General features: G+C 54.2%; 1 protein-coding gene across 1 annotated transcript; it reads right to left on the bottom strand.

Annotated features, from left to right (window-relative positions):
• Nucleotides 1–183: 183 nt before the first annotated feature.
• Nucleotides 184–25,608, bottom strand: LOC145339258 (cardiotrophin-2-like). Its single transcript, XM_080183666.1, has 3 exons — nucleotides 25,448–25,608; nucleotides 4,791–4,912; nucleotides 184–772 (listed from the first exon to the last, which is right to left on the bottom strand). Exons 1-3 carry the CDS (start codon nucleotides 25,482–25,484, stop codon nucleotides 311–313), a joined length of 621 nt encoding a protein of 206 aa, XP_080039792.1. The 5' UTR covers nucleotides 25,485–25,608; the 3' UTR covers nucleotides 184–310.
• Between the last annotated feature and the right edge of the window lie 1,688 nt (nucleotides 25,609–27,296).

Raw genomic sequence — 27,296 nt, 5'->3', positions numbered from 1 at the left:
CCGCACTGTGGGAGGGTCGGTGCTGAGGGAGTCCCGCACTGTGGGGAGGGTCGGTGCCGAGGGAGCGCCGCACTGTGGGAGGGTCGGTGCCGAGGGAGTGCCGCACCGTGGGAGGGGTCGGTGCCGAGGGAGCGCCGCACTGTGGGAGGGTCGGTGCCGAGGGACCGCCGCACTGTGGGGGGGGTCGGTGCTGAGGGAGCAGATTGGCCTCCTGGTCGATCTACCTTTCTCTGTCCCTCCCCCGTCAGCCCAGAAACTGGGCAGGGCTGAGACGTCGCCCTCTCCGGCCACCTCCCCAGCCCGTTGGTAGTCAGCAGTACCTGGAGGCCAGCCGGGCAAAGCCCTCCCTCGAGGCCCGGAGCCAGCGGGCGCAGCGGGTGCAGACCTCCAGCCCGGTCAACTTCCTCTCCCAGTCACTGGCCCCCGTGGAGCCCCAGGCCTGCCTGTAGGCCTCAACGCCGGGCCGGGGCCTCTCCAGGCCGGACAGGAGGCCCTCCAAGTTGACCATCAGCCCCTCGATGGTAACTTCAAAGTAGGCCAGCTCGTCCAGCAGGGAACGTCGGCTGGGGTTCAGCTCCTTCTGGTCCTCCAGCACCCGGCCTAGGTAGTGGGCTAATCCAGCGTAGGCCTGGTGGCCAGACAAGAGCCAGGCGCCTTCCTTCCCCTCGCCCTCCTCCTCCTCCTCTCCGTGGGGTTCCTCAGGCAGGCCAGGCAAGGACAGGCCGGCAGGCTTAAAGCCGGCCCGGTTAAAGGGTGGCCCTTGACCCTGCCTCTGCAAGAGAAGGGAGGGCCACAGAGTTAGAAAAGGGGGCGCAAGAAACCATACTTCTCGCTGTATCCCAATACCTGTGACAGTAAGGGTCAGGGTGGCACAGCGGGTTAGCACTGCTGTCTCACAGGGACCCGGGTTCCATTCCCCGCGGCACAGTGGGTTAGCGCTGCTGTCTCACAGGGACCCGGGTTCCAGACCCGGGTTCCATTCCCCACAGCACAGCGGGTTAGCGCTGCTGTCTCACAGGGACCCGGGTTCCATTCCCCACAGCACAGCGGGTTAGCACTGCTGTCTCACAGGGACCCCGGGTTCCATTCCCCACAGCACAGCGGGTTAGGCACTGCTGTCTCACAGGGACCCGGGTTCCATTCCCCACAGCACAGCGGGTTAGCACTGCTGTCTCACAGGGACCCGGGTTCCATTCCCCACAGCACAGCGGGTTAGCAGGGACCCGGGTTCCATTCCCCACAGCACAGCGGGTTAGCGCTGCTGTCTCACAGGGACCCGGGTTCCTTCCCCCGCAGCACAGCGGGTTAGCGCTGCTGTCTCACAGGGACCCGGGTTCCATTCCCCACAGCACAGCGGGTTAGCGCTGCTGTCTCACAGGGACCCGGGTTCCATTCCCCGCAGCACAGCGGGTTAGCGCTGCTGTCTCACAGGGACCCGGGTTCCATTCCCCACAGCACAGCGGGTTAGCGCTGCTGTCTCACAGGGACCCGGGTTCCATTCCCCGCAGCACAGCGGGTTAGCGCTGCTGTCTCACAGGGACCCGGGTTTCCATTCCCCACAGCACAGCGGTTAGCACTGCTGTCTCACAGGGACCCGGGTTCCATTCCCCACAGCACAGCGGGTTAGCGCTGCTGTCTCACAGGGACCCGGGTTCCATTCCCCGCAGCACAGCGGGTTAGCGCTGCTGTCTCACAGGGACCGGGTTCCATTCCCCACAGCACAGCGGGTTAGCGCTGCTGTCTCACAGGGACCCGGGTTCCATTCCCCACAGCACAGCGGGTTAGCACTGCTGTCTCACAGGGACCCGGGTTCCATTCCCCGCAGCACAGCGGGTTAGCGCTGCTGTCTCACAGGGACCCGGGTTCCATTCCCCGCAGCACAGCGGGTTAGCGCTGCTGTCTCACAGGGACCCGGGTTCCATTCCCCGCAGCACAGCGGGTTAGCGCTGCTGTCTCACAGGGACCCGGGTTCCATTCCCCGCAGCACAGCGGGTTAGCCCTGCTGTCTCACAGGGACCCGGGTTCCATTCCCCACCAGCACAGCGGGTTAGCGCTGCTGTCTCACAGGGACCCGGATCCATTCCCCACAGCACAGCGGGTTAGCGCTGCTGTCTCACAGGGACCCGGGATCCATTCCGGCTTGTCTATGTGGAGTCTCCCCGTGTCTGCGTGGGTTTCCTCCTGGTGCTCCGGTTTCCTCCACAGTCCAACATCGTGCGGGTAAGTTGGATTGGCCACGCTAAATTTGTCCCTTAGTGTCCAAAGATGTGTAGGTTAGGGTGGATTGGCCGTGCTAAATTGTCCCTTAGTGTCAAAGATGTGTAGGTTAGGGTGGATTGGCCGTGCTAAATTGTCCCTTAGTGTCCAAAGATGTGTAGTTAGGGTGGATTGGCCGTGCTAAATTGTCCCTTAGTGTCCAAAGATGTGTAGGTTAGGGTGGATTGGCCATGCTAAATTGTCCCTTAGTGTCCAAAGAGGTGTAGGTTAGGGTGGATTGGCCGTGCTAAATTGTCCCTTAGTGTCCCAAGATGTGTAGGTTAGGGGTGGATTGGCCGTGCTAAATTGTCCCTTAGTGTCCAAAGATGTGTAGGTTAGGGTGGATTGGCCGTGCTAAATTGCCCCTTAGTGTCCAAAGATGTGTAGGTTAGGGGTGGATTGGCCGTGCTAAATTGTCCCTTAGCGTCCAAAGATGTGTAGGTTAGGTGGATTGGCCATGCTAAATTGTCCCTTAGCGTCCAAAGATGTGTAGGTTAGGGTGGATTGGCCATGCTAAATTGTCCCTTAGTGTCAAAGATGTGTAGGTTAGGGTGGATTGGCCGTGCTAAATTGTCCCTTAGCGTCCAAGATGTGTAGGTTAGGGTGGTTGGCCATGCTAAATTGTCCCTTAGCGTCCAAAGATGTGTAGGTTAGGGTGGATTGGCCATGCTAAATTGTCCCTTACTGTCCAAAGATGTGTAGGTTAGGGTGGATTGGCCATGCTAAATTGCCCCTTAGTGTCCAAAGATGTTGTAGGTTAGGGTGGATTGGCCGTGCTAAATTGTCCCTTAGTGTCCAAAGATGTGTAGGTTAGTGTGGATTGGCCATGCTAAATTGTCCCTTAGTGTCCAAAGGATGTGTAGGTTAGGGTGGATTGGCCGTGCTAAAATTGTCCCTTAGTGTCCAAAGATGTGTAGGTAGGGTGGATTGGCCGTGCTAAATTGTCCCTCAGAATCAGGGAATTTAGCAGGTAAGTGTGTGAGGTTACAGGAACATGCCCTGGGTGGATGTGTGGTTGGTACAGACTCGACGGCCTGAATGGTCTCCCTCTGCACTGCAGGGATTTTATGAATCTATAGAATTCGATTACTTTACTGATTCTTGACGGGTCTGGTCTACATGTAACTCACACAGCGAGGCCCTTGACTCTTAACCCTGGCAACATCACCCCTCCCCCCGTTCCCCCCCCCCCATCACTGTGAAATGTTGTCAGCAAGCCCCTTAGGTCAAGGGGCAAGTAGGGATGGGCAGCAATGCTGGTCCCAGTCTACCCCAGCCCTACCATACATCTTGCAGATTGGCCTAACCCTGGACTTGGGGGCGAGCAGGACAGGTTAGAGCGCGCTGGGGAGCATCCGTGAAAGAGTGATCATAACACAAAAGCTTTCCATTCTCACAGCGAAGGAACAGTCAGGGCCCCAGGGTTACTTCACTGGTCAAAACCTTGATGGGTGGTTCAGGGACCTGATGGATTAGAGGTTGGGGACACACCCCATTCTAAAATTAAGGATTGCCCATTCTGGACAGAGAGAGATATATTCTCTCTCTCTCTGGGTATATGAACCTCACTCAGGAGGCGCGAGGGACACCGGATGTTTTTTGCAGTCGGAGGTAGACGGTTGGGTGAGGGAATGGGAGGTTGTCGGGGGTGGGAGTGGAGGTACCGTGAGGAATATGGGACTGGAACCCCAAATGCAATAGCCCTGATCTTAATGTATGGGGGGGGGAGCAGAGCAAGAGGGGCAGAACGGTCTACAGTGCACGCTGGGAATGTCTGAGGATAAGGGCAGACCCAAGAGTCACTCATTCACTCGTTCACTCACTCACTCCCACAAACACCCACTCTCTCACTCAGTCACCCCCTCCCTCACCCAACCACTCACTCGCTCCCTCCTGCACCCACCTGCTCGCTCGCTAACTCACTCAGTCACTGAGTCACTCCCTCCCTCATCCCTTCACCCAACCACTTGCTCACTCAGTCACTCACTCATTCCCTCCCTCACCAACCATCTCGCTCACTCACTCAGTCACTCCCTCCCTCATCCCTTCACCCAACCACTTGCTCACTCAGTCACTCACTCATTCCCTCCCTCACCAACCATCTCGCTCACTCACTCACTCAGTCACTCCCTCCCTCATCCCGTCACCCAACCACTTGCTCACTCAGTCACTCACTCATTCCCTCCCTCACCCACCCACTCGCTCGCTCACTCACTCACTCAGTCACTCCCTCCCTCATCCCGTCACCCAACCACTTGCTCACTCAGTCACTCACTCATTCCCTCCCTCACCCACCCACTCACTCAGTCACTCCCTCCCTCATCCCCTCACCCAACCACTAGCTCACTCACTCACTCATTCCCTCCCTCACCCACCCTCTCGCTCACTCATTCACTCAGTCACTCCCTCCCTCATCCCCTCACCCAACCACTTGCTCACCCACTCACTCATTCCCTCCCTCACCCACACACTCGCTCCTCACACACTCCCTTGCTCCCTCACTTCCTCGCTCGCTCCCTCGCTCACTCACTCACATAGAGGTGGACCAGCCTGGGCGAGCGATGGTCCAGCTCCTGGATCAGTTGGTGTGTCTTGTGAACGATAAGGGATAGTTTCCGGGTGACAGAACGAGTGACCACACCAGCGAATCGGGCCCCTGGGGAGAGACAGAGAGAGCAGAGAACGGGGAGTTGGTTAATAAATCCCTCGCTCCATCCCTCCCATCCCCGCCCACACTGCTCATAGAATCCCGACAGTGCAGAAGGAGGCCATTCAGCCCATCGAGTCTGCGCTGACCACAATCCCACCCTATCCCCATAATCCATGCATTGACCCGAGCCAGTCCCCCTGACACTAAGGGGCAATTTAGCACGGCCAATCCACCCTAACCTACACATCTTTGGACACTGAGGGACAATTTAGCACGGCCAATCCACCCTAACCTACACATCTTTGGACACAAAGGGGCAATTTAGCACGGCCAATCCACCCTAACCTACACATCTTTGGACACTGAGGGACAATTTAGCACGGCCAATCCACCCTAACCTACACATCTTTGGACACAAAGGGGCAATTTAGCATGGCCAATCCACCCTAACCTACACATCTTTGGACACAAAGGGGCAATTTAGCACGGCCAATCCACCCTAACCTACACATCTTTGGACACGAAGGGGCAATTTTTATAATGCATTTTGGTCGATCGAACCAGGGCAGGACTTACTCAGTTAATGGTAGGGGAGAGTTACAGAACAGAGAGATCTGGGGGGACAGGTTCATAGCTCCTTGAAAGTGGAGTCACAGGTGGACAGAGTGGTGAAGAAGGCATTCGGCATGCTTGGTTTCATCGGTCAGAACATTGAATACAGGAGTTGGGACGTCTTGTTGAAGTTGTACAAGACATTGGTAAGGCCACACTTGGAATACTGTGTACAGTTCTGGTCACCCTATTATAGAAAAGTTTTTTAAAGTTTATTGATTAGTGTCACAAGTAGGCTTACATTAACACTGCAATGAAGTTACTGTGAAAAACCCCCAGTTGCCACATTCCGGCACCTGTTCAGGTACACCGAGGGAGAATTTAGCAGGGCCAATCCCCCTAACCTTCACAGACTGTGGGAGGAAACTGGAGCACCCGGAGGAAACCCACACAGACATGGGGAGAATGTGCAGACTCCGCCCAGACAGTGACCCGAGCCGGGAATCGAACCCGGGCCCGTGGCGCTGTGAGACAGCAGTGCTAACCCGCTGTGCTGCAGGGAATGGAACCCGGGTCCCTGTGAGACAGCAGCGCTAACCCGCTGTGCTGTGGGGAATGGAAACCGGGTCCCTGTGAGACAGCAGTGCTAACCCGCTGTGCTGTGGGGAATGGAAACCGGGTCCCTGTGAGACAGCAGCGCTAACCCGCTGTGCTGCGGGGAATGGAACCCGGGTCCCTGTGAGACAGCAGCACTAACCCGCTGTGCTGTGGGGAATGGAACCCGGGTCCCTGTGAGACAGCAGTGCTAACCCGCTGTGCTGCGGGGAATGGAACCCGGGTCCCTGTGAGACAGCAGCGCTAACCCGCTGTGCCGCGGGGAATGGAACCCGGGTCCCTGTGAGACAGCAGTGCTAACCCGCTGTGCCGCGGGGAATGGAACCCGGGTCCCTGTGAGACAGCAGCGCTAACCCGCTGTGCCGCGGGGAATGGAACCCGGGTCCCTGTGAGACAGCAGCGCTAACCCGCTGTGCCGCGGGGAATGGAACCCGGGTCCCTGTGAGACAGCAGCGCTAACCCGCTGTGCTGTGGGGAATGGAACCCGGGTCCCTGTGAGACAGCAGCGCTAACCCGCTGTGCTGCGGGGAATGGAACCCGGGTCCCTGTGAGACAGCAGCGCTAACCCGCTGTGCCGTGGGGAATGGAACCCGGGTCCCTGTGAGACAGCAGCGCTAACCCGCTGTGCTGCGGGGAATGGAACCCGGGTCCCTGTGAGACAGCAGTGCTAACCCGCTGTGCTGTGGGGAATGGAACCCGGGTCCCTGTGAGACAGCAGCGCTAACCCGCTGTGCTGTGGGGAATGGAACCCGGGTCCCTGTGAGACAGCAGCGCTAACCCGCTGTGCTGCGGGGAATGGAACCCGGGTCCCTGTGAGACAGCAGCGCTAACCCGCTGTGCTGTGGGGAATGGAACCCGGGTCCCTGTGAGACAGCAGCGCTAACCCGCTGTGCTGCGGGGAATGGAACCCGGGTCCCTGTGAGACAGCAGTGCTAACCCGCTGTGCTGCGGGGAATGGAACCCGGGTCCCTGTGAGACAGCAGCGCTAACCCGCTGTGCTGCGGGGAATGGAACCCGGGTCCCTGTGAGACAGCAGTGCTAACCCGCTGTGCTGCGGGGAATGGAACCCGGGTCCCTGTGAGACAGCAGCGCTAACCCGCTGTGCTGCGGGGAATGGAACCCGGGTCCCTGTGAGACAGCAGTGCTAACCTGCTGTGCCACCGTGCCGCTCCTCACCTTGCCGGCTTCATCCCCCCTCCCCATCACTCGCTCCCTCCATCCTCTCAGACTCCAGATTCTCTCCCCTTCCTCTTCAAACCTCCGGCAATGTGTTACTTCTTCTCCATTCCCAATATTCCCAAAACCACATCTCCCAAACCTTCTAACCCCGGTACAATTCACAATCTCATCCACTCCCTCTCTCTCTCTCTCTGTCTCTCTCTCTATGTTTTTCTCACTCTCGCTCTCTCTCTCTCTGTCACTGTCTCTCTCTCTCACACACTCTGTCTGTCTGTCTGTCTGTTTCTCTCTCTCTGTCTCCCTCTCTCTCTTTCTCGGTCTCTGTGTGTGTGTCTGTCTCTGTCTCTGTCTCTCGCTTCCTGTCAATCTCTCTGCCACTCTTTCTGTCTCTCTTTCTGTCTCTCTCTCTGTCTCTCTTTCTGTCTCTCTCTCTCTGTCTCTATCTCTCTCACACACTCAGTCTGTCTCTCTCTCAAATTCCAACACCGCCTTCCTTAAGTATGGATCAAAACAAGCTGGCCAAAAGATTCCTGTCTTAGCAGCCGTGGGGAATGGTGAGTGAGTGAGAAATTCCCATGGAGCATGTAACTGTCTTGGAGCAGGGAGAACGATTATCTCAGCACTGACCCTCCCACAGTGCGGAACTCCCTCAGCACTGACCCTCCCACAGTGCGGCGCTCCCTCAGCACCGACCCTCCCACAGTGCGGGGCTCCCTCAGCACCGACCCTTCCCACAGTGCGGCGCTCCCTCAGCACCGACCCTCCCACAGTGCGGCGCTCCCTCAGCACCGACCCTCCCCACAGTGCGGCGCTCCCTCAGCACCGACCCTCCCACAGTGCGGCGCTCCCTCAGCACCGACCCTCCCCACAGTGCGGCGCTCCCTCAGCACCGACCCTCCCACAGTGCGGCGCTCCCTCAGCACCCACCCTCCCACAGTGCGGCGCTCCCTCAGCACCCACCCTCCCACAGTGCGGCGCTCCCTCAGCACCCACCCTCCCACAGTGCGGCGCTCCCTCAGCACCCACCCTCCCACAGTGCGGCGCTCCCTCAGCATCCACCCTCCCACAGTGCGGCGCTCCCTCAGCACCGACCCTCCCACAGTGCGGCGCTCCCTCAGCACCGACCCTCCCACAGTGCGGCGCTCCCTCAGCACCGACCCTCCCCACAGTGCGGCGCTCCCTCAGCACCGACCCTCCCACAGTGCGGCGCTCCCTCAGCACCGACCCTCCCCACAGTGCGGCGCTCCCTCAGCACCGACCCTCCCACAGTGCGGCGCTCCCTCAGCACCGACCCTCCCCACAGTGCGGCGCTCCCTCAGCACCCACCCTCCCACAGTGCGGCGCTCCCTCAGCACCCACCCTCCCACAGTGCGGCGCTCCCTCAGCACCCACCCTCCCACAGTGCGGCGCTCCCTCAGCATCCACCCTCCCACAGTGCGGCGCTCCCTCAGCACCGACCCTCCCACAGTGCGGCGCACCGTGTTAAGGATCACTCACTGTGTAACTGTACAGAGTCACTGTTTATTCAGCAGGGTAAGGGTCACTCACTGTGTAACTGTACAGAGTCACTGTTTATTCAGCAGGGTAAGGATCGCTCACTGTGTAACTGTACAGAGTCACTGTTTATTCAGCAGGGTAAGGATCGCTCACTGTGTAACTGTACAGAATCACTGTTTATTCAGCAGGGTAAGGATCGCTCACTGTGTAACTGTACAGAATCACTGTTTATTCAGCAGGGTAAGGATCACTCACTGTGTAACTGTACAGAGTCACTGTTTATTCAGCAGGGTAAGGATCACTCACTGTGTAACTGTACAGAGTCACTGTTTATTCAGCAGGGTAAGGATCACTCACTGTGTAACTGTACAGAGTCACTGTTTATTCAGCAGGGTAAGGATCGCTCACTGTGTAACTGTACAGAGTCACTGTTTATTCAGCAGGGTAAGGATCACTCACTATGTAACTGTACAGAGTCACTGTTTATTCAGGGTAAGGATCACTCACTGTGTAACTGTACAGAGTCACTGTTTATTCAGCAGGGTAAGGATCACTCACTGTGTAACTGTACAGAATCACTGTTTATTCAGCAGGGTAAGGATCACTCACTGTGTAACTGTACAGAATCACTGTTTATTCAGCAGGGTAAGGATCGCTCACTGTGTAACTGTACAGAGTCACTGTTTATTCAGCAGGGTAAGGATCACTCACTGTGTAACTGTACAGAGTCACTGTTTATTCAGCAGGGTAAGGATCGTTCACTGTGTAACTGTACAGAGTCACTGTTTATTCAGCAGGGTAAGGGTCACTCACTGTGTAACTGTACAGAGTCACTGTTTATTCAGCAGGGTAAGGATCGCTCACTGTGTAACTGTACAGAGTCACTGTTTATTCAGCAGGGTAAGGATCGCTCACTGTGTAACTGTACAGAGTCACTGTTTATTCAGCAGGGTAAGGATCGCTCACTGTGTAACTGTACAGAGTCACTGTTTATTCAGCAGGGTAAGGATCGCTCACTGTGTAACTGTACAGAGTCACTGTTTATTCAGCAGGGTAAGGATCGTTCACTGTGTAACTGTACAGAGTCAGTGTTTATTCAGCAGGGTAAGGGTCACTCACTGTGTAACTGTACAGAGTCACTGTTTATTCAGCAGGGTAAGGATCGCTCACTGTGTAACTGTACAGAGTCACTGTTTATTCAGCAGGGTAAGGATCGCTCACTGTGTAACTGTACAGAGTCACTGTTTATTCAGCAGGGTAAGGATCACTCACTGTGTAACTGTACAGAGTCACTGTTCATTAGTGTAAGTGTCAGCATGTCCTGCAGCCTGTTTACAGTTTTCAGGCGGATGGAACTGGGTGAATATTTCGCAGTGTGACATGTTGGGGCATGACTATTTCTTTGAAATCTTTTTGATGAATCATTCTCATTCACTCAGTTGATGTCATACTGCATTCCTCAGTGTCCAGCAGAGCAGTAACAATGTCGTAATCTCTCTCCCTCTGTATCTCCACATCCTGTATTTTTTCTTTCATCTGTCTCTCGATTAGATTCCTTCCTGGATTATCACATTATCTCCCCACTGCTCTGTAGAACTGATTTGTTACCTCCCCACTTTTCGAATCAGTTCCACTTGCAATCAACAATATCAGTTTTCCGAATTACTTGTGGGTTTAATATGCACCCAACAACCTGTCCTGGTCCCCCCCATGCTGACACTATAGTTAAGAAAGCCCCACCAACGCCTCTACTTTCTCAGAAGACTAAGGAAATTTGGCATGTCCGCTCCGACTCTCACCAACTTTTACAGATGCCCCATAGAAAGCATTCTTTCTGGTTGTATCACAGCTCGGTCTGGGCTCCTGCTCTGACCAAGACCACAAGGAACTACAAAAGGGTGGTGAATGTAGCCCCCAATCCATCACACAAACCAGCCTCCCATCCATTGACTCTGTCTACACTTCCCGCTGCCTCGGGGAAAAGCAGCCGGGATAATTAAGGACCCCCCCCCCACACACCCCGGACATTCTCTCTTCCACCTTCTTCCGTCGGGGGAAAAAGATACAAAAGTCTGAGGTCCCGTACCGACCGACTCAAGAACAGCTTCTTCCCTGCTGCTGTCAGACTTTTGAATGGACCTCCCTCGCATTAAGCTGATCTTTCTCTACACCCTCGCTGTGACTGTAACACTACATTCTGCACCCTCTCCTTTCCTTCTCTATCAACAGTATGCTTTGTCTGTACAGCGCGCGAGAAACAATACTTTTCACTGTATCCCAATACACGTGACAATAATAAATCAGAAATTGGGGCAGTTTCGGAAATGGCGTGTGATATGGGTGAACAAGTCGCTGAAGGCTGGTGTGCACGCAGTGAGGAAATTAACGGCACAGCAAGACTCCACTCTGCACGTATAGTGACCCGAGCCGGGAATGGAACCCGGGTCTCTGTGAGACAGCAGCGCTAACCCGCTGTGCTGTGGGGAATGGAACCCGGGTCCCTGTGAGACAGCAGCGCTAACCCGCTGTGCCGCGGGGAATGGAACCCGGGTCCCTGTGAGACAGCAGTGCTAACCCGCTGTGCTGTGGGGAATGGAACCCGGGTCCCTGTGAGACAGCAGCGCTAACCCGCTGTGCTGCGGGGAATGGAACCCGGGTCCCTGTGAGACAGCAGTGCTAACCCGCTGTGCTGCGGGGAATGGAACCCGGGTCCCTGTGAGACAGCAGCGCTAACCCGCTGTGCTGCGGGGAATGGAACCCGGGTCCCTGTGAGACAGCAGCGCTAACCCGCTGTGCTGCGGGGAATGGAACCCGGGTCCCTGTGAGACAGCAGCGCTAACCCGCTGTGCTGCGGGGAATGGAACCCGGGTCCCTGTGAGACAGCAGCGCTAACCCGCTGTGCTGCGGGGAATGGAACCCGGGTCCCTGTGAGACAGCAGCGCTAACCCGCTGTGCTGCGGGGAATGGAACCCGGGTCCCTGTGAGACAGCAGCGCTAACCCGCTGTGCTGCGGGGAATGGAACCCGGGTCCCTGTGAGACAGCAGCGCTAACCCGCTGTGCTGTGGGGAATGGAACCCGGGTCCCTGTGAGACAGCAGTGCTAACCCGCTGTGCTGTGGGGAATGGAACCCGGGTCCCTGTGAGACAGCAGTGCTAACCCGCTGTGCCGCGGGGAATGGAACCCGGGTCCCTGTGAGACAGCAGCGCTAACCCGCTGTGCTGTGGGGAATGGAACCCGGGTCCCTGTGAGACAGCAGCGCTAACCCGCTGTGCTGCGGGGAATGGAACCCGGGTCCCTGTGAGACAGCAGCGCTAACCCGCTGTGCTGCGGGGAATGGAACCCGGGTCCCTGGCGCTGTGAGAGACCATGCTGTCCCGTCAGAGAATAAGAGAGGGCGAGAGAGAGTGACAGAGACAGAGAGAAAGACAGAGAGGGAGAGAGAGAAATAGAGGGAGAGAAAGACTGAGAGAGACAGATATCGGCCAAAGAGTGGGAGCATGATAGGGACAGAGGGAGAGAAATTCCACATGGAGAGAGGGAGGGGTGGGTCAAACCTGGCTGAGGGAGGGATTGAAAGCACAGACAAGACTGAGAGAGCTTCGGAACAGGGAAAAGTATCCGTAAAACTTACTGCTGAGAATTTCCATCGTTCCCACTGGGACCTGGAACCGAGATGCTTTTGAACAAGGTGTGTCTGCTGTGGAGGCCAAGTACAGAGAGATCCCCCACCCCCTCCTTCAGAGACGCCCACCCCTGACGCACACACTGATACACGGACACACAAACACAGAGACACACAGAGACACACACTTCCCACAGCCTTCTAGAAATCTCTCGCTCTCTGTCCCCTGGGACCTGCGCAGAGAGTCAGAGACTGGTGGAAAGTTTTGAGATGCCAGAGAACTGGGGGGGTGGGGGGGACACACAGTTGATAAGTGAGGGAGTGGGAGAGCGATTGGCCTGGGTGGGGGGGGGAGGGGTGGCTGAGGCCAGCGCAAGTACGGGTAACCCTTGCCAGCAGAGGAGGAGGCAAGACAGGAACAAGACAGAGCTGGTTACTGACTGCACGGTGTAACATGTACGCGCTGCACCTCCCAACTCAGGTCAAAGCAGCTGAACTCTTTTCGAAACACTCAGAGATTTAACTCTTTACAGGGTCAGACACAGAGTAAAGCTCCCTCTACACTGTCCCCCCCATCAAACACTCCCAGGACAGGTACAGCACGGGGTTAGATACAGAGTAAAGCTCCCTCTACACTGTCCCCCCCATCAAACACTCCCAGGACAGGTACAGCACGGGGTTAGATACAGAGTAAAGCTCCCTCTACACTGTCCCCCCCATCAAACACTCCCAGGACAGGGACAGCACAGGGTTAGATACAGAGTAAAGCTCCCTCTACACTGTCCCCCCCATCAAACACTCGCAGGACAGGTACAGCACGGGGTTAGATACAGAGTAAAACTCCCTCTACACTATCCCCCCATCAAACACTCCCAGGACAGGTACAGCACGGGGTTAGATACAGAGTAAAGCTCCCTCGACACTGTCCCCCCATCAAACACTCCCAGGACAGGTACAGCACGGGGTTAGATACAGAGTAAAGCTCCCTCTACACTATCCCCCCATCAAACACTCCCAGGACAGGTACAGCACGGGGTTAGATACAGAGTAAAGCTCCCTCTACACTGTCCCCCCATCAAACACTCCCAGGACAGGTACAGCACGGGGTGAGATACAGAGTAAAGCTCCCTCTACACTGTCCCCCCATCAAACGCTCCCAGGACAGGTACAGCACAGGGTTAGATACAGAGTAAAGATCCCTCTACACTGTCCCCCCATCAAACGCTCCCAGGACAGGTACAGCATGGGGTTAGATACAGAGTAAAGCTCCCTCTACACTGTCCCCCCATCAAACGCTCCCAGGACAGGTACAGCACGGGGTTAGATACAGAGTAAAGCTCCCTCTACACTGTCCCCCCATCAAACACTCCCAGGACAGATACAGCACAGTGTTAGATACAGAGTAAAGCTCCCTCTACACTGTCCCCCCATCAAACACTCCCAGGACAGGTACAGCACGGGGTTAGATACAGAGTAAAGCTCCCTCTGCACTGTCCCCCCATCAAACACAGTAAGTTTCCCAACACCAGGTTTAAGTCCTGCTGGTTTATTTGATAGTCATCCCACAAGCTTTCGGAAATGGTGTTCCTCTGTCCGGTCTGTGGAAGATTCTTATCAGAGAGAGGCAAATAAAGTCACACACAGTTTCCAGAATACCGATTAGAATGTGGGTCTTCGCAGCTAACCTGCTGTTTGAGTCTTAAAGGTGCAGACAATGTGAGTGGAGATAGCATTAGCCCAGGTTAAAGAGATGTGTATTGTCCCCAGACAAGACAGTAAGTGAGGTTTTACAAGCCGAGGCAAGTCATGGGGGGGTTACAGATGGTGTGACATGTCAACATTTCTGTAAAACCCCCATGACTTGTCTGGACTCGCAGAATCTCACTCACCGTCCTGTCCAGACTGTAGCCAGACAGGCTGTATAAAATGGCGTTTTGTAAAGCACCCTGGGACAATTGGTCAAGAAACTAACCCAACTTAAAGACAGACAGAGACAAACAGGCTACAACGCTGACCAGTGAATAAACAGGATATGGGCTGTTTCCAGGATGAAAGGGACTTTCTAGTCACGCTGGGTTAGAACCAAGAACAACACAGCATGGGAAACAAGCCCATCGATCCCTCGCCGTCACTTTAACATTGTCAGTGTCCTCCTCTACCCATGACCCTTGTCTACACCTGTTGGGGCAGATTGAGGGGAGATAAATTTAGGGACAATTTGTTACACCAATCAGCCTAAGAGCACATCTTTGGGGTGTGGGAGGAAACCGGAGCACCCGGAGAAAACCCACGCAAGCACGGGGAGAATGCGCAAACTCCCCACAGACACCGGCCCAAATCCATGTGTCTGCACAGCAATCAGCGATAGTCACTGAGCTGTCATCTTGCCCAGTATCTGGTCCAGTTTAAGCACACACTAACGACATGAAGCACTAGGCCAATCTCGAAACATCCAAGAGCAGCCCCAGTACGACCCATCGCGTGTCTGCCCCTCGTTGGACAACAAGGCAGACGGAAGCACCTGTGGATTAAATGAGAAAAAACATCGATAACATCCACATCCTTAGACAAACATTCAGGGGAATCCCCAGAAGCTCAGAAGGAAAACAAGTGAAGTGAGCCAGAAAATATGTTGGAAGATCCTTAGGAATCAACTGATTCCCAGGGACGTCCCAATGCTAGTGAACCTTATTTAAAACAGTCTCCTCTATCCGCCCATCTCCAACCCACTCATGTGCCTCTCTAAGTAACTCTTAAACAACTCTAGCGTGCCTGCCTTCACCACCTTACTTGGCAGAGCATTCCATACCCCCACTACCCTCCGTGTGAAAAACCTCCCTCTAATATCCGAATTATACCTCTCCCCCCTCACCCTAAGCCCGTGGCCCCTCGTAATTATTGTATCCAACCTAGAAAAAAGCTTACCCCTGTTCACTCTATCTATACCCTTCGTAATCTTATATACCTCTATTAGATCCCACCTCGTTCTCCGCCTTTCTAAGGAGAACAGCCCCAATTTGCCCAATCTCTCCTCATAGCTCAGTCCTTCCATACCAGGCAGCATCCTGGTAAATCTCCTCTGCACTCTCTCCAGAGTCTCCACGTCCTTCCGGTAGTAAGGTGACCAGAACTGGACGCAGTACTCCAAATGCGGTCTAACCAACGTTCTATACAACTGCAGCATTAGACGCCAGCTTTTATACTCTATACCCCTCCCTATAAAGGCAAGCATACCATAAGCTTTCTTCACCACCTTCTCCACCTGTACTGCCACCTTCAAGGACTTGTGTACTTGCACCCCCAGGTCCCTCTGCACCGTCACCTGCTGCAGTTTTTCGCCCCGTAAGTAATAGTCCTTCCTACCATTATTCCTACCAAAGTGGACCACCTCGCACTTGCCAACATTAAATTCCATTTGCCAGTTCCTGGCCCATTCGCCCAGTCTATCTAGATCCTTCTGCAGACTCTCCACACCCTCCGCGCAATTTGCCGTTCCCCCAATCTTGGTGTCATCAGCAAATTTCGACACCCTACACTCAGTTCCCTCCTCCAGATCATCTATATAAATGGTGAATAGCTGAGGCCCCAGCACCGACCCCTGAGGCACTCCACTAGTCACCAACCGCCAATCCGAATAGCACCCGTTGACCCCCACTCTCTGCCTCCTATTTGACAGCCAATCCTCTATCCACGCTAACACCCTACCCCCAACTCCATGTCCCCTGACCTTCTGCAATAACCTCCTGTGAGGTACCTTGTCAAACGCCTTCTGAAAATCAAGAAAGACCACATCCACCGGCTCTCCTCTATCCACCGCCCTTGACACATCCTCATAGAACTCCAGTAAATTTGTCAGACACGACTTCCCTTTAACGAAACCGTGCTGCGTCTGCTCTATCAAGCAATTCCTCTTACATCCTTCCGGTAGTAAGGCGACCAGAACTGGATGCAGTACTCCAAGTGCCTACCCAGACACCCAGCGCACTGTCTTAGCCAAAGGTGAAGCCGAGCGAGGCAGTGGAACGATTGGAAGCTCAGTGCCCTGACCTGCGGGCAGCGCTATGTCATGCCAGCGAAGAACAGAGACTGGCAACTGCTGACCACTGCAAACGCCAGTGAGAAATCTCACGGCTGGCATCCCAGTTATCAGTTCAAATCGGATCTCTGCGTGCCCTCGGGACGGTAGAGGAAAAGGGGATAGAGAACGTCTTCTGAGGAAAGGCTGAGGGACTTGAGGTTATTTTCATTAGAGTGAAGAGGTGACCCGATTGAGGCATACAAGATGATCAGAGGGTTAGATCGGGTGAGAGCCTTTTTCCTCGGACGGTGACGGCTAACACGAGGGGACAAAGCTTTAAATTGAGGGGTGGTAATTATAGGACGGAGGTAGGTTCTTTACTCAGAGGGTAGGGAGGGTGTGGAATGCCCTGCCTGCAGCAGTTGTGGACTCGCCAACTTTAAGGGCGTTCAAATGGTCAGTGGATAGGCATACGGATAAGATTGGAATAGATTAGGTTAGAGGGTCATTAGATTGGTTCCACTGGGTCAGCGCAACATCGAGGGCCAAAGGGAAGGGAATAATGGTAGGAAGGACTATTACTTACGTGGAGAAAAACTGCAGCAGGCGACGGTGCAGAGGGACCTCGGGGTCCTTGTGCATAAGTCGCAAAAACCCAGCCTGCAGGTGCAGCAGGTGGTCAGGAAGGCGAATGGGATGCTGGCCTTCATAGCGAGGGGGATTGAATATAAAAGTAGGGAGGTCTTGCTGCAGCTGTATAGGGCATTGGTGAGGCCGCAGCTGGAGTACTGTGTGCAGTTTTGGGCGCCGTACTTATGCAAGGATATTTTGGCCTTGGAGGGAGTGCAGAGGAGGTTTACTAGGCTGATGCCGGAGTTGAGGGGGTTGAGCTATGAGGAGAGGCTGAATAAACTAGGCTTGTACTCGTTAGAGTTTAGAAGAATGAGGGGAGATCTCATTGAGACGTATAAGATGATGAATGGGATGGATAGGATAGAGGTGGAGAGACACTTCCCGCTCAGAAAGGACAGTAGGACTAGGGGGCACAGCCTCAAGATAAAGGGGGGGCGGTTTAGAACGGAGTTGAGGAGGAACTTCTTCACTCAAAGGGTGGTGAATCTCTGGAATTCTCTGCCCGTTGAAGTGGTGGAGGCTGCCTCGCTAAATATTTTTAAGACGCGGGTTGATGGGTTTTTGATAAGAGAGGGGATTAAGGGTTATGGGGAGAGGGCAGGAATGTGGAACTGAGACACGACAGATCAGCCATGATCTTATTGAATGGCGGGGCAGGCTCGAAGGGCTAGATGGCCGACTCCTGCTCCTATTTCTTATGTTCTTATGCCTGGACTGCGCTGGAATGTTCTATGTTGTATCTAACGCGGATTGGGGACAGTTAAAGGAGAACGCTAGACTTTATGTTAGGCGAACCCAGGGCTGGGGTCCACCAGCATCTTCCCCGGGGGAAGTCATACCCGCCGCGCCCCCAGACTCACCTCCAAAGCACCCCCCCCCCCCAGTGACGACTGAACGTCGGACAGGGGGGGTTCGGGGCCCGGCTGTTACACACACGGCTCAATTGGCCGAGGTGGCAAATAAAATCTCTGCGCCATCGGCTGACCCGCACAGTTTCTCTGAGGATGCTTGGCAGAAGGAGATAATGTATGGGCTGGAGGAGAGGGAGGAGGGTGGAGCTGATGGTCACCGCGCTTAAACACGTCTGTACAGTCTGTCGGGGAAGGAACATTGTTTTACTTCTGAGCTTCTGGGGATTCCCTTGAATGTTTGTATAAGGACGTGCGTGTTATCGATGTTTTTCTCTTTCAATCCACTGGAGATTCGATCTGCCTCGTTGTCCAGCGAGGGACATACCCGCGATGGGTCGTACTGGGGCTGCTCTTGGAGGTTAGAGTAGCCTAGTGCCTCACGTCGTTAGTGTGTACGCTCAAACCGGACCAGATACTGGGCAAGACGACAGCTCAGTGACTATCGCTGTTTGCTGTGCAGACACATGGTGTCTGTGGGAGTTTGCGCATTCTCCCCGTGTCTGCGTGGGTTTCCTCCGGGTTGCTCCGGTTTCCTCCCCCACACCCCAAAGATGTGCTCTCAGGCTGATTGGTGTTGATCAGTTGTTTGTGGATCCACTTTTCACGGGAGTATCTGGGGAGTTAGATCGGGCTAGATTAAGCGAAACTGATTCATCCAAACGGACTGGGACATCAGCGTCGCACGCTACAGAGGAAGGCAGGAAAGCCCTGTGCTAATTTTGACCCTGCAAAAACCACACACACACAGTGGGTTCCCCGACGCTCAGCTCGAGTCCGGGAACAGGAGGTTCAGGGACCCCCAATGACACAGTCAGAAAAGGAGGGGAGAATCCTTCCGATCAGAAACGAAGGCCGAGGGGATTACCAACACCGGAGAGGTACAACTCTACCTTACGCAGCAGCCCCGGGGAGAGATAGAGGGACGTGTTTTAATTGTGGGCAGTCGGGACCCTCCACCCGAGATTGGAGGAGACCCCCCCCTCCCCCACCACCATATACGCCGTCCCCAAGACTACCGGGACCACCGGTTAGGACAGCTCCTAGATACGAGGGAGAACGTTGCCCAGTACCGATGGAAGAACAAGACAGCCTGGGAAACAGGTCCAGCGAGCCCACGCCGCCCATTGCGAGTCCCCTCTCCCACCCGTGACCCTCGTCCACGCTTACGGCACTCCACATTGGAAACCAGATTGAGGGGAGACTAATTTAGGGACAATTTGTTACACCAATCAGCCTAACAGCACATCTTTGGGGGTGTTGGGGAGGAAACCGGAGCAACCCGGAGAAAACCCACGCAGACACGGGGAGAATGCGCAAACTCCCACACAGACACCGACCCAAATCCATGTGTCTGCACAGCAATCAGCGATAGTCACTGAGCTGTCGTCTTGCCCAGTATCTGGTCCAGTTTAGGCACACACTAACGACATGAAGCACTAGGCCAATCTCGAAACATCCAAGAGCAGCCCCAGTACGACCCATCGCGTGTACGCCCCTTGTTGGACAACAAGTTTACCCAACGGTTTCCCCAGACAGGCCAAGGGAGAGGTGGCCAGGGTAACTGAGAGTCTGTTACAGCAGTGGGGGGGGTGTCGAGACGAGTGGCATCCACGAATAACGCACCGATCCAGCCCGTGAAGGAAAGTGGATGGATTGTGGGAGGTTAACTGTAGACTACCGGGAATTAAATAAGGTTACCCTTGTTGTCCAACGAGGGGCGTACACGCGATGGGTCGTACTGGGGCTGCTCTTGGATGTTTCGAGATTGGCCTAGTGCTTCATGTCGTTAGTGTGTGCCTAAACTGGACCAGATACTGGGCAAGACGACAGCTCAGTGACTATCACTGATTGCTGTGCAGACACATGGATTTGGGCCGGTGTCTGTGGGAGTTTGCGCATTCTCCCCGTGCTTGCATGGGTTTTCTCCGGGTGCTCCGGTTTCCTCCCACACCCCAAAGATGTGCTCTTAGGCTGATTGGTGTCAATAAATTGTCCCTAAATTAGTTTTCCCTCAATGTGGATGGTCATAAACTATAGATAAGGGTCATGGGTGGTGTGGGGGGACTGGTAATGTTAAAATGGCGACACGGGCTCGTTGGACCGAAGGGCCTGTTTCCCGGGCTGTGTTATTCTTTGTTCTTTGATTGACCCAGATGTAACAGGAGACTTGCACACCCTGGAGCACTGAGATTCTTAGATCGGAGTTGAGGAGGAACTTCTTCACTCAAAGGGTGGTGAATCTCTGGAATTCTCTGCCCGTTGAAGTGGTGGGGGCTGCCTCGCTGAATATATTGAAGTCACGGGTAGATAGGTTTCTGATAGACAGGGGAGAAAGCGGGAAAGTGGAACTGATCCACTATCAGATCAACCATGATCTTATTGAATGGCGGGGCAGGCTCGAAGGGCTGGATGGCCGACTCCTGCTCCTATTTCTTATGTTCTTATGAACGCAGCCCGCAGTCACGTGGTCGCCGTGTTAGAGGGACACGCCAAGGCAATCCATCAAATTATTAGGGAAAAATTAGAGAGTGACGGCCCACAACAGAACCGTCGCGCACAAGGACAGTGGGTGATAGAACAGCGAAGGGAAAATCTTGAGCAGTGGACAGGTTCCATCTTGGCATAGTGACGAACAGTTGGAACACCTATTTACGGGTGGGAAACACCCCGGGTTATCTGGTTGCCGGATGCGACAGTTGACCCGAGTCTGGTTCAGGGGACTCCAGGGAGAGCCCTGGGAATGATATGAGGTCTCCCCGTTACCACTGACCTCCAGGTTGGACTGAGGGTCTTTGAAGTGGAAAATGTAGGGGCTAAGCCGTGAGGATATGTGGGTAGGGGACGATGGCATGTCTCACCACCTCCCAGAATCAACGTTACTAACACTGCATCAAACCAGACATAGCAGCCAGAGTGGGGGGGGGCCTCGTTCAACTAATAAGACATTGATACAGGAGATTGGGTCCGCCTTGTTGTCCAACGAGGGGCATACACGCGGTGGGTCGTACTGGGGCTGCTCTTGGTTGTTTCGAGATTGGCCTAGTGCTTCATGTGGTTAGTGTGTGCCTAAACTGGACCAGATACTGGGCAAGACGACAGCTCGGTGACTATCGCTGATTGCTGTGCAGATACATGGATTTGGGTCGGTGTCTGCGGCAGTGTCTCCCCGTGCTGGCGTGGGTTTTCTCTGGTTTCCTCCCACACCCCCCCCCCAAAAAAAAAAGTGCTCTTAGCCTGATCGGTGTAACAAATTCTCCCTAAATTATTCTCCCCCCAATCTTCCCCAATAGGCGTAGACAAAGGGTCATGGGTTAGAGGAGGGCACTCGTAACGGGCTGAAGGGCCTGTTTCCTGGGCTGTGTTGTTCTTATAAGAGAGAGAGGATAGATTTGGATGCCGCTGCTGACTCCGACAGACTCTAGGGGAACACCGTGAGAAATTTGACACGAGCCTAAACCTCCTGCTTGGTTGGATGACCATTGGAAACTGGGTCTCAAACATCTAAATCCATCCATTTGTCCGCTTACTGTCACACCTAGCTGGTGTTTGGAATATCTGATTGTCCGTACTTGTGGGAAACGAGGTTATTCTAAGAATGGGGTTTAGGTTATGTGTTTGTATTTGTAGAGTGTCGTTCTCCGTAGCTTCTGGAATAGAACAGAGAAAAACTACAGCACAAACAGGCCCTTCGGCCCACAAGTTGCACCAATCACATCTCTACCTACCAACTATCTGCAGCTCCCAATCCCATTAGATCCCATACACTCATCCGGAAGTCTCTTAAAAGACCCCAGCGAGTTCACCTCCACCACTGACAGCAGCCGATTCCACTCACCCACCCCCCTCTGAGTGAGAAACTTACCCCTGACATCTCCTCTGTACCTGCTCCCCAGCACCTTAAACCTGTGTCCCTCTCGTAGCGACCATTTCAGCCCTGGGAAATAGCCTCTGAGAATCCACCCTATCTATTCCTCTCAACATCTTATAAACCTCTATCAGGTCACCCCCTCATCCTCCGTCTCTCTAGGGAGAAGAGACTGAGCTCCCTCAACCTATCCTCATAAGGCATGCCTCCCAATCCAGGCAACATCCTTGTAAATCTCCTCTGCACCCTCTCAATAGCTTCCACATCCTTCCTGTAGTGAGGTGACCAGAACTGAGCACAGTTCTCCAAGTGGGGACGCAGAAATGTATTATTCCCGTGCCTGTGAATACCTAGGCCTTGCTTGAGTGTTGAGTGACTGGGGAATTCCTGACAGATATTGGGCCTGAGTTCGCGCTCTGGATCAAAGGGGGGGACTGTGGCCAAACGGGTCGTCTAAAATGGCGTTTTGTAAAGCACTCTGGGTCAATTGGGCAAGAAACTAAACCGACTAAAGACAGGCAGAGACAAACAGGCTGCAACCCTGACCAGCGAACAAACAGGATATAGGCTGTTTCCAGGATGAAAGGGACTTTCTAGTCACACTGGGTTGTGTGCCAGACACAAGGACACTGTGAACCCTTATTTCGGAGGAAGGTATGTGCCGCTGGGGACGCAGCCAGAGGTCGGTGTGGTAGCACCTGATTGGATCTTACTGATCGGGGGTTGGGGGGGATCAAGTCCTGATCGATTGATTGGCAATGGCCAAAAACGAGGGGGGGGCGTGAAACCAAACGGGGTATGAAGGGTGCTACGCAACCAGGAATCTCTCTCTGACCCCCACGAGCGAGCTACAACGACGGAGAGTCTCCACTCCCGAGGAAGAAGGAAGGAAGGAAAGAAGATCGGAGCCAGAGGGCCAGACCAGATGACGCAAACAACCACCAAGACCAGCACACAGAAAAAGGCCAATATCTGCTTGGGTGCTCGCCAGACACACAAAGTTAAGTCAAGCTCTAGTGTTGGACTTGAATTCTGGTATTTTCCTGTAAGATTGTTGGTTGGGTAGGTGATTATTGATTGTAGTGGATTAAATAAATATTGTTTGTACTAATGAGACGTCTACTCGTAGTTATTTGTCCAAGGTATAAGGGTTAGAGTAGACCTATTTTACAACTGGAGACCATACACATCTCTTTAACCTGTGCTTAACCCTCTCTCCACTCACGCTGTCTGTTCCTTTAAGACTTGATTACCTGTAAAGTCTCGCAGTCCAACCATTATTGTGTAAATTGAGTTTGTGTCTTTCTATGCCCTGTTTGTGGTCAGAAATCCCCACCCACCTGATGAAGGGGCAGCATTCCGAAAGCTCGTGCTACCAAATAAACCTGTTGGACTTTAACCTGGTGTTGTGAGACTTCTGACTGTGTTTACCCCATCAAACACTCCCAGGACAGATACAGCATAGGGTTAGATACAGAGTAAAGCTCCCTCTACACTGTCCCCCCATCAAACACTCCCAGGACAGATACAGCATGGGGTTAGATACAGAGTAAAGCTCCCTCTACACTGTCCCCATCAAACACTCCCAGGACAGGGACAGCACGGGGTTAGATACAGAGTAAAGCTCCCTCTACATCGTCCCCCCATCAAACACTCCCAGGACAGGTACAGCACAGGGTTAGATACAGAGTAAAGCTCCCTCTACACTGTCCCCCATCAAACACTCCCAGGACAGATACAGCACGGGGTTAGATACAGAGTAAAGCTCACTCTACGCTGTCCCCCCATCAAACACTCCCAGGACAGGTACAGCACGGGGTTAGATACAGAGTAAAGCTCCTTCTACGCTGTCCCCCCATCAAACACTCCCAGGACAGGTACAGCACGGGGTTAGATACAGAGTAAAGCTCCCTCTACGCTGTCCCCCCATCAAACACTCCCAGGACAGGTACAGCACGGGGTTAGATACAGAGTAAAGCTCCCTCTACGCTGTCCCCCCATCAAACACTCCCAGGACAGGTACAGCACGGGGTTAGATACAGAGTAAAGCTCCTTCTACGCTGTCCCCCCATCAAACACTCCCAGGACAGGTACAGCACGGGGTTAGATACAGAGTAAAGCTCCCTCTACGCTGTCCCCCCATCAAACACTCCCAGGACAGGTACAGCACGGGGTTAGATACAGAGTAAAGCTCCCTCTACGCTGTCCCCCCATCAAACACTCCCAGGACAGGTACAGCACGGGGTTAGATACAGAGTAAAGCTCCCTCTACGCTGTCCCCCCATCAAACACTCCCAGGACAGGTACAGCACAGGGTTAGATACAGAGTAAAGCTCCCTCTACGCTGTCCCCCCATCAAACACTCCCAGGACAGGTACAGCACAGGGTTAGATACAGAGTAAAGCTCCCTCTACACTGTCCCCCTATCAAACACTCCCAGGACAGGTACAGCACAGGGTTAGATACAGAGTAAAGCTCCCTCTACACTGTCCCCCCCATCAAACACTCCCAGGACAGGTACAGCACGGGGTTAGATACAGAGTAAAGCTCCCTCTACACTGTCCCCCATCAAACACTCCCAGGACAGGTACAGCACGGGGTTAGATACAGAGTAAAGCTCCCTCTACACTGTCCCCCCCATCAAACACTCCCAGGACAGGTACAGCACGGGGTTAGATACAGAGTAAAGCTCCCTCTACACTGTCCCCCCATCAAACACTCCCAGGACAGGTACAGCACGGGGTTAGATACAGAGTAAAGCTCCCTCTACACTGTCCCCATCAAACACTCCCAGGACAGGTACAGCACGGGGTTAGATACAGAGTAAAGCTCCCTCTACACTGTCCCCATCAAACACTCCCAGGACAGGTACAGCACGGGGTTAGATACAGAGTAAAGCTCCCTCTACACTGTCCCCCCATCAAACACTCCCAGGACAGGTACAGCACGGGGTTAGATACAGAGTAAAGCTCCCTCTACACTGTCCCCATCAAACACTCCCAGGACAGGTACAGCACGGGGTTAGATACAGAGTAAAGCTCCCTCTACACTGTCCCCATCAAACACTCCCAGGACAGGTACAGCACGGGGTTAGATACAGAGTAAAGCTCCCTCTACACTGTCCCCCCATCAAACACTCCCAGGACAGGTACAGCACGGGGTTAGATACAGAGTAAAGCTCCCTCTACACTGTCCCCCCCATCAAACACTCCCAGGACAGGTACAGCACGGGGTTAGATACAGAGTAAAGCTCCCTCTACACTGTCCCCCCCATCAAACACTCCCAGGACAGGTACAGCACGGGGTTAGATACAGAGTAAAGCTCCCTCTACACTGTCCCCCCATCAAACACTCCCAGGACAGGTACAGCACGGGGTTAGATACAGAGTAAAGCTCCCTCTACACTGTCCCCCCCATCAAACACTCCCAGGACAGGTACAGCACGGGGTTAGATACAGAGTAAAGCTCCCTCTACACTGTCCCCCCATCAAACACTCCCAGGACAGGTACAGCACGGGGTTAGATACAGAGTAAAGCTCCCTCTACACTGTCCCCCCCATCAAACACTCCCAGGACAGGCACAGCACGGGGTTAGATACAGAATTGAGCTGCCTCAGGTTCCTGAGTTGGATTCGCGGTGGGTCTTACCTTCGTCTCGGAGTCTCTTTCTCCCTCGTATGGACATATTCCAGGTGTCTGGGATGATCCCGGTTCCCTCCGCTCAGTTCCTGCTGGGGCCTGGGAAGTTTCGGAGTGTCCCTGGGGGATTGTGCCAGCTCCTCTCCAGCACCGGCTCCCGATCCGTTCCCCTCGGCTGCAGGAGAATGGGCCAAGTCATACCCAGCCTGGCCTCTCGCCATTCCCCCGCCTGCAATCTGCGCAGTCACAGCAACCACCTGTCCACCCTCCCCCCGCAACACACCCCCACCCCACTGGCTCCGGTTTCTGTCTCTGAGATCAGAATTCACCTGCTCACTCTACCTGGCCTCATCTCAGAGTGTGTGTGTGTGCCCCAGAGAGAGAGAGACAGAGAGAGAGACACAGAGACAGAGAGAGAGGGAGAGAGAGAGATACAGAGAGAGAGAGGGAGAGAGACAGAGAGAGAGAGGGAGAGAGACAGAGAGAGAGAGTCAGAGAGAGAGACAGAGAGAGAGACACAGAGACAGAGAGAGAGAGGGAGAGAGAGAGATAGAGAGAGAGGGAGAGAGACAGAGAGAGGGAGAGAGAGAGGGAGAGAGACAGAGAGAGAGAGTCAGAGAGAGAGACAGAGAGAGAGAGAGAGACAGAGAGAGAGAGACAGAGAGAGAGAGAGACAGAGAGAGAGACAGAGAGAGAGAGAGAGACAGAGAGAGAGAGAGACAGAGAGAGAGGGAGAGACAGAGAGAGAGAGACAGAGAGAGAGACAGAGAGAGAGAGACAGAGAGAGAGGGAGAGAGAGAGAGAGACAGAGAGAGAGAGACAGAGAGAGGGAGAGAGACAGAGAGAGAGAGACAGAGAGAGAGAGACAGAGAGAGAGACAGAGAGAGAGAGACAGAGAGAGAGAGAGACAGAGAGAGACAGAGAGAGAGAGACAGAGAAAAAAACAGTGATAGAGAAACAGAGAGAGTGAGAGAGAGAGACAGACAGACAGACATAGTGGGAGAGACAGAGACAGAGAGACAGATCAAGAGAGAGACAGAGAGACGGGAGAAGTAAGAGAGAGAGAGACAGACAGACAGAGAGAGATACAGAACAAGAGACCGTTTTAAAGTTTATTTATTAGCCACAAGTAGGCTTACATTAACACTGCAATGAAGTTACTGTGAAAAACCCCTAGTCCCCCACACTCCTGTTCGGGTTTCACTGAGGGAGAATTTAGCACGGCCAATCCACCCTAACGAGCGTGTCTTTCAGACTGTGGGAGGAAACCGGAGCACCCGGAGGAAACCCATGCAGACACGGGGAGAATGTGCAGGCTCCACACAGACAGTGACCCGAACCAGGAATCAAACCCGGATCCCTGGTGCTGTGAGACAGCAGTGCTAACCCGCTGTGCTGTGGGGAATGGAACCCGGGTCCCTGTGAGACAGCAGTGCTAACCCGCTGTGCTGTGGGGAATGGAACCCGGGTCCCTGTGAGACAGCAGCGCTAACCCGCTGTGCTGCGGGGAATGGAACCCGGGTCCCTGTGAGACAGCAGCGCTAACCCGCTGTGCTGTGGGGAATGGAACCCGGGTCCCTGTGAGACAGCAGCGCTAACCCGCTGTGCTGCGGGGAATGGAACCCGGGTCCCTGTGAGACAGCAGTGCTAACCCGCTGTGCTGTGGGGAATGGAACCCGGGTCCCTGTGAGACAGCAGTGCTAACCCGCTGTGCTGTGGGGAATGGAACCCGGGTCCCTGTGAGACAGCAGCGCTAACCCGCTGTGCTGTGGGGAATGGAACCCGGGTCCCTGTGAGACAGCAGCGCTAACCCGCTGTGCCTTAGTGCTGCCCAGAGAGAGACAGAGAGAGAGACAGA

This window comes from Carcharhinus amblyrhynchos, unplaced genomic scaffold (genome assembly GCF_965287045.1).
Source record: "Carcharhinus amblyrhynchos unplaced genomic scaffold, sCarAmb.v2.hapA chromosome_363, whole genome shotgun sequence".
Taxonomy (NCBI): domain Eukaryota; kingdom Metazoa; phylum Chordata; class Chondrichthyes; order Carcharhiniformes; family Carcharhinidae; genus Carcharhinus; species Carcharhinus amblyrhynchos.
The sequence above is the reverse complement of the archived record's forward strand: the minus strand, read 5'-3'. Positions and strand labels throughout refer to the sequence as shown.